This window comes from Chionomys nivalis, chromosome 10 (assembly GCF_950005125.1).
Source record: "Chionomys nivalis chromosome 10, mChiNiv1.1, whole genome shotgun sequence".
NCBI lineage: Eukaryota > Metazoa > Chordata > Mammalia > Rodentia > Cricetidae > Chionomys > Chionomys nivalis.
Genome location: NC_080095.1, coordinates 39438753 through 39449718, shown reverse-complemented (window position 1 = coordinate 39449718; position 10966 = coordinate 39438753). Strand labels below are relative to the sequence as shown.

General features: G+C 50.5%; 1 protein-coding gene across 1 annotated transcript; it reads left to right on the top strand.

Moving 5' to 3' along the window:
• The first annotated feature begins 7204 nt into the window (after nt 1-7204).
• Fos (Fos proto-oncogene, AP-1 transcription factor subunit) lies at nt 7205-10662 on the top strand. The gene is made up of 4 exons (XM_057783404.1): nt 7205-7557; nt 8304-8555; nt 8990-9097; nt 9213-10662. The coding sequence occupies exons 1-4, from the start codon at nt 7420-7422 to the stop codon at nt 9852-9854; spliced, it is 1140 nt and encodes a 379-aa protein (XP_057639387.1). The 5' UTR covers nt 7205-7419; the 3' UTR covers nt 9855-10662.
• The last annotated feature ends 304 nt before the right edge of the window (nt 10663-10966 follow it).

The following is a 10966-nucleotide window of genomic DNA, read 5'->3' as shown; positions in this document are numbered from 1 at the left end:
GCATGGTAGGTTTCCTGGAGATGGTGACAGTTGCTGAGAGGAAGAGTCAACAGGTCACTATCTGGAGGCAAGAGGAAACAAGGAGCAGTGGTCCAGCAACAGAGCCAGCAGGGTACCTTTGGGAAAGGGAAGACCGCAGCATCATGGCTGGCGTGGAGGGAAAGCTAGTGGTACAAGCTGAGGTCAGAAGGCAAAAGGCTGGACCGAGAAGCTGTAGAGAACCAGGAGGGAGTGTCATTTCGCTTGGATGTTTGATTTAAAAAAAATTGCATTTTAAGCAGGGTGAGTGGGACAGCAGATCTGTTTGGAGTCCTGATTTAATTCAGAACCCTGAAATGAGGAAGTAGAAACTGCCAGGGGGGTGATCTGTCTCCATCCACCTTGTCTTAACTGATGACTTCACAGTCCAGGGTATCCTAGAGTCGAAAGGTAAAAAATTGTTGTGGTGTTAGGTCTTGAACCTATGGCCTTTCGCGTGCTAGGCAAGTGAGGCCCCCTGCCTGGAAGGTGAGATTCTTAGGTGAGTCACTTTCAGAGTTCCCCCAGCCATCCTCCAGTTCCAACCCTGCAGGTAAAAGGACAGCCGAGGAGAATCAGACCTCAGCTGACGGTAAACTACAGTTGAAAGTTTTCTCACAGGACAGAGTCAAACAGGAAGACAAAGCGAAGTTGCTAAATCTGAGTTGAAACTGTGATGGACAGGAGGCAGCTTCACTCTGAAGTCCCCTACACTGGTTTGGATTTTTCCACGTTGGGAAAGGAGGATTTCTTTGGCACTCTAATAATCAATGCTTCTTTCAGGTTCGGTTAAGTAAGATGATGGATAAGATGCATCAACGCCTTGAAGCGCGTCATGTGCCAGCCCTTGCTAGTCACCCTCAGCCCTGCCCTTGGTGATGGTGAGATTTTCTCTTTGGATGGGAGCCCTGAAGTTGAGGTTTCTCAGGGTGTGTGGCTGTCCTATAGGTTTAGTGACGTATTACGGGAGGCTCCTTTGGAATCCTAGCAGCTAAGCTGACCAGAGCCACAGAAGGTCAGCTCAGGACACTAGAGCAGCTGGCAGCCCGAAGAAGACCTCCCTTGTTGTCCGATAGCGTGTTCTTGTTTCTGAAGCAAGGCTCAGCGTGGCAGACGGACGGCTGTGTGATTCTGCCGCCGCTGGTAAAAGACGCAGCAGGCTTGGGCTGAGGGAGTCAATCTTCAGCACCCTAGGTCCCGTTTCCTCAGCTCCAGATGGATGGTGTTCTGGGCTTCCACAGCCTTGTTTAAGTGCCCACATTAGCAGCAGGATGGGGTTCCCATTGAAGCATCATCTCTTGTCAGAAAGCCAAGACTTGTTCAGAATGAAAACAGAATTCTTCCCAAAGAGGCTAAATCACTCGCGCTAATTAGTCTCGGTGGTGGCGGGTGCGTGGGGTGGTGCTAGTGGCAAATCTGCGCCTGCGCTCTTCTAAATAAGGACAACAGCTTTGTTCACAAAGCATACTACCATGAGTAGCCCTGATCCCGGAGACCCTGTGCCGGGCTCATGTGCATGTGAGTCTCAAGGGATTGCAAGACACTTCTTGTTGGGCCCAGACATTCAGAATGAACACATTTAGAACGCTTCCAACAGTTAACTGTCATCAGAGACAATGGGGTGTCTGTATGGGCACTGCTGACCTTCTCACAGGGTAGTGTAACAGGGCGAGTCTGGGCCTTTGATCTTTTGCCCACCATGAGCCATTGGCATGTTACACGCAGTCTGCATCAGCTGAAGATAGCTCAAACATGCTATTTATTTCCTCTCTCCCAGTTTTTCAACTATTCATACTCAAGAATAACAGTTTTGTCCTTCCTCCTCCCCCCTTTTGGCTTTCTGAGACAGGCTCTCATGCAATCCGATCTGGCCTTGAACTTACTACACAGCCTTGTCTCAAAAAAGGGGGAGAAAAAGTAACGCACAAAAATGGCCAAAGAAGTCTAAGAAACGGTTTTCTTAAGTCACCCAAAGAGTTGATCCTGATGCGCACTTCTTCCTGACTGCCAGTCTCGTGCTCCGACCACAACCCTTCACCACCAGACCACACTTCCCTAAATAAACAACTACTTCTGCATGCTGGGGACAGGGCCTGTGCGGCAGCACTTACGTACGTAGGCGGCGCAGACAGCAGCCTCTCACTTAGTGTTGCAACAACACAGGCTAACCCATGCACACCCAACTCCAAACGTTACCAAATGTCTTGACGCTGCTCAGGCTTCTCTACCGTCCCACCATACAACAGAGCAAGAGCAGGAAAGCCTGCATGACATAAGACAAATCTGCTGAAGAAAAAGAATTGTCCTTCCTTCCTCCTTCCTCTCTTCCTTCCTTTAGCTCAAGCTAGCCCTGAATTCCCTCTTTAGCCAAGGATAAGTCTCAGCTTCTGATCCTCCTCCACTCAGCACCCAAGTACAAGTCTTACAGGCAGGTACCTGGGCACCAGAGCTCCTCTTTTTGGTTTGATTGTTTGTTTTTGTTTTTACAAGACAAAGCCAGTTTCACTTTTTCACCAGCGGTGGCCTGGAGCTCCCAGTGTAGCCCAGTTTCAAAGCCACCCTTCTTCCTAGGCATGCTGAGGGCTGGGGTTACAGGCAGGAGCTACAGCGCCCACTCTGAATTGGTTTTTAATTTGGGTTAAAATCAGCCCAGGGAGCCTGTAATCTTTTGACTTTTGATTTCCAGTGAGAGGAACTCAGAACACAGATAATCACTCACTGCCAAGGTTCTGCCACTTCATGCTCAGACTTGTCCAGAGCCCAGAATCCCTGCCCTACTGGGAGGCAGCACTGTGCGCTCTGGAGCACACATGCTTGTCTCAGGTCCCAAAGTTGCTCTGACCTTTGCAAATGGCAAAGACAGGTTCACACGCAGGCACTGATTTGTCTTTATTTTTAGGCTACAATGTGTGAGCTCTATTAAGAGAATAACTCTACAGAGAAACCCTCTCTCAAAAAACTAAAGAGAAAGAGAGAGAGAGAGAGAGAGAGAGAGAGAGAGAGAGAGAGAGAATAACTTTATTTTTAATTGGTAAACCATTTGTAAAGATTTATGGAGGATATTTTAATATGTATATACATTCTGTAACGATGAAACCAGAGTAGCTAGTATGTCCATCGTCTCTCAAATGTTTACAATTTTTTTGTGGATAAAAGCATCTGAAATCCTTTCTTCTTTTTGTAGATATTTTGATATATGTTATTAGCCAGGTTTAGTGGCATACATCTGTAATCCTGGCCTTGGGAGGTAGAGGAAGGAGGTCAGGAGTTCAAAGTCATCCTCAGTTACGCAGTAATTTTCAGTCGGCTTTGAGGCACCTGAAAATTTGTGTGTGTGTGTGTGTGTTCCATACAATAGAAGACCACAGCATATTCTTCCTGCCTAGTTGTTTCTTTGTACTTACGGCCAGCTTTCCCTCTCCTTCCAGCCCCTGGTAACCTGTTTTTTTCTTTCTGCTTCCAAGAGTTTCACAGTCTGAGATTTCAAACGCAAGTGAGATCATGAGGTATTTGTCTCTTGGTGTTTGGCTTATCGCACCTAGCATGAGGTCCTGTAGGTTCCTCCAGACTGCTGCAAAGTACAGATGCCCTCCACTCTTAAAAAGAGTGAGAACACTATTTCACTGTACATGGACGTATACTAGATTTTAAAAAGCGATTTTTCTGTTGATGGACACAGCTGTTTCTGTGTTCTGGCTGCCGGGATGAACACTGCTAAAAACACCTGTGCCAAAACACCTAACACAATTTCTTTTCTCTGCTTGCTCTTGGGTTTTGGGATGGTAGGATTAAACTCAGAGCCAGGTAGTCACTGTGCCACGGAGCCACACGCCTGGCCTGCCCCATTTCTTAAGATGTGAATTTTATGCTAATGAATTAATGCCATGAGTAAGTCGAGATGTAAGAGTATCTTTATCTTATAGGATGAACACTGGTTGTTAGTGGGGGAGGAGATGGAAGGGTCCGAGTAGAGCTTGAACCCTATATGGTATTCTGACCCTTTTTAAGCCTAGTCAGGTTATTACCCAGGGGACAGATGGTCTAGATGCCACCTCTGTATTTCAGTCACTTCCTCTGAGTTCTGTCACTATCCCTCTTTGTGCCCTTTACTACTCCATTCTTAGATCTGTCAAGCCATTACTGCAGCCCCATAATCCTCTGTTCCCTGGGAGCCTTGGCTCTGTGTGAAGGAAGGATAGGTCCACCCCATTTATTACATATATATGCATATATGTTAGCATATGTATATATATCAGCACACACACATATATTGGGTTTTTTGAGACTCTGTTTCTCTGTGTAGCCTAGGCTGTCTTGAAATTTACTCTGCAGACCAAGCTGGCCTCCAACTCAGAGATCTGCCTGCCTCTGCCTCCTGAGTGCTGGGTTTAAAGGCGACACCACATGTCTGGCCTGGTCTACCCCATTTATTACAGTAAATGTCAGCCTCTAACCCAATCCCTCAATAGTCTTCGTTAAATAAATGGGAGAAGATATTAATAGATGGTATGTCCTTTTTAAATTATTTGTTATTTTATATGTATAGGTGTTTTGTCTGCATGTATGCCTGTGCAACAGATGTGTATCTGATGCCCAGGAACACGAAGAGAGGGTGTTGGAATTGAACCCAGGTCCTCTGGAAAAGCAGCCAGTGATCTTAACCACTGAACCATCTCTCCAGTCTCCAGCTTTCCAGCTTGTCCTTTTCAGAGGACAGATGTATTAGGTGTCCAACACTCTAGCCATAATGGTGCCAGGGGAGAAAAAAGAGCTAAGCTATTCGGAGGAGAAAGGCTAACCCCAAGACCTTTTTTTTTTTTTTTTTTTAATTGCCAAAGGAGGAGTAAGTGATGTATGAGATAAATCCTGGATATAAAAATCTTGATATATCTTTGAGGTGTTGGCCGGAGCTGCTTCAAACCTGCACAGAAAGCAAATCAAATCCCTCTAGGTTTTCTCGACGAGCCCCTGAGAGGCAGTTATGAGTGGAAGGCAAGGCCAGACAGACCCAGGAATTCAAAGCTTGACCTACTTTGTCGAAACTAATAAGAGGAAAGATGTCTGCATAATCTCTCTCTCTCTCTCTCTCTCTCTCTCTCTCTCTCTCTTAGTAAAGGGCAGTGGAAGCACATGAGAGACGTTAGAATTCAGAGAGCTGAAAACGACGAAATCACAGCAGGACTGAGCAGCTAGCTACAAGAAGCCTGTGTTTGTGTATCGCGTTGTTCTCTTTCCCCTCCCCCTCTCTCGAGTGAGAAAAAAAATAGGTGCCTAAATTCCCACCAGCATAAACCAATGACATACAATGATGAAATTCTGTTTTCACCTCTGCCTGTGACAGGGAATGCAAAAATAGCAAGTGGCCTATTTCCACGAATCCCCGCCTCCCTGCCCTCCCGGTTCCCGCCGGGTTTGGATCTCTAAGAATGGAGGCTAGCGCACAGCCAGGAGCCAGCCGGGATCAGCCCCCGGACCCGAGGGTGATGTCAGGCGGCGGGAGCGGCCGCAGCCCAGCCAGGGAGGCCGCGGCCTCTGGGGAGCAGGGAGGGCGGGTGGCCTCGATGGGCGGACCGTGCTCCCGGCCGCGCCGCGTCGCCTGGAGACGGCCCTGGCGGCGCTGTGTTGCTGTAAACAGCCGCTCGCTGTTACTATCTATAGCAAGATCGCCTAGCTCCCGGGTGCGGCGGCCCGAGGCAGGTTTGCGGTTCTGCGCCCCTTGCGCCCCTAAAGATACATTCACTGCCCTAATCCTCTCTAGCCTTTCTTGGAATGCCCACCGATTGGCTTGACCCCCCCGGAATCCATAGAATGGAGACAAACGGACACCTGAGTTCTGCGAGGGTCTGCAGTTTCGTACCCCAGGGGTGACTGGCGCTCTGGGGCCGAGCCCAGTCAATCTAACCCGGCTTGTCCTTTGCAGAAGGACGGCGGCGGTTGAGGGCATGTAGGGGTGTGTTCTACACACCTAGCCTCCCCAAAGTTCCATCTTCCAAGATTCAGAGCTGTGCTCAGGTTCCAGAAGCCAAAATTTCCCCTACCACGGGCTGGGCACCGTTCTTCCAGCCCTCTCTGGTCCCCCTCCCTCCCAGGTCCGAACTGGAAAATCACCCGCTGCTGGTCCCTGGTAAGCGCAGTTACAGGCTTGGATTCAGTCCCCCCCTCCCCCACCTCCCCAGCACGGACTTGCGTTCTCCGCCAGATATCACTTCACTTTGTAACTCAGAGCTGTCCCCCCCCTGCTCACTAATAACCGCCCCCTCCCACCGCCCCTCACCCCCGGCCCCAGCTCAAAACTAGGCAAACGACCCCTTCAGGCACCCTTGCAGGGAGGTTTTGCGTAATATTTTTCAGCCAGTGTCTCTGGGGGCTAACAGCCACCCTAATACCTCCAAGTGGCTAAGAGCCGGGGAGTGTGGGGGGTGCTTTCTTCCTTTAAAACACGAATGAATGAATGGACTCAGTATCGTAGGTGAAGTGGGCTATTGTGCACTTATTCAGAATCCTTCACTTACTGCGTCCAACCTCAGTCCTAGTGTTACTCGAGGCCAGGGGTTGGAGCGAGGGGCTGTGAAGCTGATACCATTTTATTATTTATTTATTTATTTGCACTTATTTGCGGTGGGCAAGCTTTCCTTTGGGAACGGAGGTTTCAAACCTTTAGGGTTACGTACCTGTTTCTCCTAATACCAGATTCAGAAATGTCCCAGATTTCTGGACCATGGTAAGGAGGCGACCCCATCTCGTGCCCTGACCCTGGGACAAATGGGTCCACATTGAATCAGGTGCGAATGTTCGCTCGCCTTCTCTGCCTTTCCCGCCTCCCCTCCCCCGATCGCGGCCCCCACTCCCCCCCCCCTCCGCACTGCACCCTCAGAGTTGGCTGCAGCCGGCAAGCAGTTCCCGTCAGTCCCTCCCTCCTTCACACAGGATGTCCATATTAGGACATCTGCGTCAGCAGGTTTCCACGGCCGGTCCCTGTAGTCCTCGGGGAACTATCCCCGAAATCCTACATGCGGGGAGTTCAGGAGACCCTCTAAGACCCTTAATGTGAACACTCAGGTGAAAATCACTTGACGAGTCGGGGGTCGGGGGATCTGGGGCGGGGAGTTGACGACAGGGCGGTTGCAGAGGGCCCAGGCGCGCTCCTCCCCCTCCATCGCCACAGTTCCGCCCAGTGCCAGTGACGTATAAGCTAACTTCATTCACTCCGTCTTCTCTATAAAGGCACCGGCGGAGGCGCCTACTACTCCAACCGCGACTGCAGCTAGCAACTGAGAAGACTGGATAGAGCCGGCGGTGCCGCGAACGAGCAGTGATCGCGCTCCCAACCCAGCTCTGCTCCGCAGCTCCCACCAGTGTCTGTCCCTGGACCCCTCGCCCGGATTTCCCTAAACTTCGACCATGATGTTCTCCGGTTTCAACGCCGACTACGAGGCATCCTCCCGGTGCAGCAGTGCCTCTCCGGCCGGGGACAATCTTTCCTACTACCATTCCCCAGCCGACTCCTTCTCCAGCATGGGATCCCCTGTCAACGCACAGGTGAGTTTGCCTTCGTGCAGCCGCCGGGTCCGCGCTGAGGGTCGCAGAGGAGGGGATACCGGGATGGGACACTCAGGGACGTCAGTTGGAAGGGGGTCTCACTTTTTCTCTTGGGAGGGAGACTGGAGTGGACAGAGCAGCCCTAGCTTGGGAATCCAGGACTTGTCTGAGCGCCTGCACGCTTGTCATAGTAAGACTTAGTACCCCCTTCCCGCGCAGCAGGTTTATTTTGAGTGGCCTGCGCTCTTCCCTTGGTGTCTTGTCTTTGAGATCAGCCCGGGACTCGAGCTAAGACTAGCTAACGAGAGCCTGCGAGGCGGCAAACAGCGGCAATCCCCCCTCCGGGGGCAGCCTGGAGCAGGGAGGAGGGAGGAGGGTGCTGCGGGCGGGTGTGTAAGGCAGTTTCATTGATAAAAAGCGAGTTCATTCTGGAGACTCCGGAGCGGCGCCTGCGTCAGCGCAGACGTCAGGGATATTTATATCAAACCCCCTTTCAAGCGAGTGATGCTGAAGGGATAACGGGAACGCAGCGGTAGGATGGAGGAGAAAAGCTGCGCTGCAGAATTCAAGGGAGGAAATTGGGAGAGCTTTTATCTGGGATGAGATACATACAGGAAGACATAAGCAAGTCTCTGACCCGAATGTTTCTCTCTCTCCCTGCTGCATGCGACGCTAAGGCTACTTGCTCCACCTGTGTCTGGAACCTGCTCGCTCACCTCCACTTTCTTCTTTCTGTTTTGTTTCAGGACTTCTGCGCAGATCTGTCCGTTTCCAGTGCCAACTTTATCCCCACGGTGACAGCCATCTCCACCAGCCCAGACCTGCAGTGGCTGGTGCAGCCCACCCTGGTCTCCTCTGTGGCCCCATCGCAGACCAGAGCGCCCCATCCCTACGGAGTCCCCACCCCGTCAACTGGGGCTTACTCCAGGACTGGACTGGTGAAGACCATGTCAGGCGGCAGAGCGCAGAGCATTGGCAGGAGAGGCAAAGTAGAGCAGGTGAGCAGCGAGCGATTCTGGACCTGGGTTTGGGAGGCAGCGAGCAGGTGGGGAGCGGGGGGGGGGGGTGGCGGGCGGGAAGGACACAACAGAGAGTGTAGAACCCTGGTACAACTCACGGCACTTCCGGACCTGGAGCCGTGACTCCAAGCCCTTACCCTCCCTTGTCAGATTCTGATATTTGGCCCCCAGAAGTACCCTAGATAGTTTCCCAGACAGCTTCCTACCCCGTTCTTTAGCTCGGTCGCTTCTTTGTTCCCTTGCTAAAGATCTTACTTTATATGCAAATCACACCCAGTCTGACAACTGCAGGTTAAAAAAAAAAATGCTTCACCAGGAGCTGCGGGTGTTGTAGGAGCCAGGTTCACTGCGGTGACTGAATGGAGGTGATGACAATCTTACTGAATGTTGGACCTTTTTTATTATTATTGTAGTTGTCTCCCGAAGAGGAAGAGAAACGGAGAATCCGAAGGGAGAGGAATAAGATGGCTGCAGCCAAATGCCGGAATCGGAGGAGGGAGCTGACTGATACTCTCCAAGCGGTAGGTAGAGCCTGCTGGCTACTTCTGCAACTTCCAAGTTGGAGGTTGGGACTAAGGGATGAGGGTCCTTAGGCAAGACTGTGTCTTATGCTTTCCTTCCTCTCTCCCTGTGCAGGAGACAGACCAACTTGAAGAGGAGAAGTCTGCCTTGCAGACAGAGATTGCCAATCTGCTGAAAGAGAAGGAAAAACTGGAGTTCATTTTGGCAGCCCACCGACCTGCCTGCAAGATGCCCGATGACCTGGGCTTCCCAGAAGAGATGTCGGTGGCTTCCCTGGATTTGACTGGGGGTCTGCCTGAGGCTGCTACCCCAGAGTCTGAGGAAGCCTTCTCACTGCCTCTTCTCAATGACCCTGAGCCCAAGACATCGCTGGAGCCAGTCAAGAGCATCAGCAATGTGGAGCTGAAGGCTGAGCCCTTTGATGACTTCTTGTACCCACCACCATCCCGACCCAGTGGCTCTGAGACCGCCCGATCTGTGCCAGACATGGACCTGTCCGGTTCCTTCTATGCAGCAGACTGGGAGCCCCTACACAGCAGCTCCCTGGGGATGGGGCCCATGGTCACAGAGCTGGAGCCCCTGTGCACCCCGGTGGTCACCTGTACTCCCAGCTGTGCTACTTATACGTCTTCCTTTGTCTTCACCTACCCGGAGGCTGACTCCTTCCCCAGCTGTGCAGCTGCCCACCGGAAGGGCAGCAGCAGCAACGAGCCCTCCTCTGACTCCCTCAGCTCACCCACACTACTTGCCCTGTGAGCGGTCAGGGAAGGGGAGGCAGCCGGCATCCAAAAGTGCCACTGCTTTGAGCTGGTGCATTACAGAGAGGAGAACCACGTCTTCCCTCGAGGGTTTCCGTAGACCTAGGGAGGACCTTGTCTGTGCGTGAAACACACCAGGCTGTGGGCCTCATGGACTTGAAAGCATCGCATCCACATCTGGACTCAAGTCCTCACTTCTTCCGGAGTTGTAGCAAAAGCGCATGGAGTCTATTGTTCCTAGTGACACCTGAGAGCTGGTAGTTAGTAGCATGTGAGCCAGGCCTGGGTCTGTGTCTCTTTCCTCTTTCTCCTTAGTCTTCTCATAGCATTAACTAATCTGTTGGGTTCATTATTGGAATTAACCTGGTGCTGGATATTTTCGGATTGTATCTAGTGCAGCTGATTTTAACAATACCTACTGTGTTCCTGGCAATAGTGTGTTCCAATTAGACATGACCAATGTTAAACTAAGAGAAAAACTGAACTTTATTTTCCAGTAGATAGAACTAAATAGCTATACCCACGTACTGTAGTTCCTCTTGGGCGTCAGTGTTCATCGTGATGTTACTGATCATGCATTGTCGAGGTGATCTGAATGTCCTGACATTAACAGTTTTCCATGAAAACGTTTTATTGTGTTTTCAATTTATTTATTAAGATGGATTCTCAGATATTTATATTTTTATTTTATTTTTTTCTACCCTGAGGTCTTTCGACATGTGAAAAGTGAATATGGATGAAATTTTAAGCATTGTTTGCTTATTGTTCCAAGACATTGTCAATAAAAGCATTTAAGTTGAATGCGACCACCTTGTTGCTCGTTTTGTTCTGAGAGTTATTGTATGGTCTCCGGAAGGCATTTGTGGAGACCAGTTTGTCAAGATGGGTAGGTTCTGGAGGGAGACACGCCTTTTTCTGTTCCCTTATCACACAGAAGAAAACGCTAGTTCAGAATATTTTATGTGTTCATATTGCATTGCTAAGGTTTTCTACCCGCCCTGGGGGCTGAAAGCTGAGTGTAGTAACTTGAGCAAGGACACGCTTCTCTTTTCTGTTTCTTGAAGGGGACATTCTTGAATTTATGTGCTCATCTTAGGTTTAGTAGTTTTC

What these genes read in the sequence shown, in the direction of transcription:
- Fos (XM_057783404.1), top strand. Translation starts at nt 7,420, where the DNA reads ATGATGTTCTCCGGTTTCAACGCCGACTACGAGGCATCCTCCCGGTGC. An exon ending in GATCCCCTGTCAACGCACAG is followed by an intron (nt 7,558 to 8,303) that starts GTGAGTTTGCCT and finishes GTTTTGTTTCAG; the next exon opens with GACTTCTGCGCAGATCTGTC. An exon ending in GGAGAGGCAAAGTAGAGCAG is followed by an intron (nt 8,556 to 8,989) that starts GTGAGCAGCGAG and finishes TTATTATTGTAG; the next exon opens with TTGTCTCCCGAAGAGGAAGA.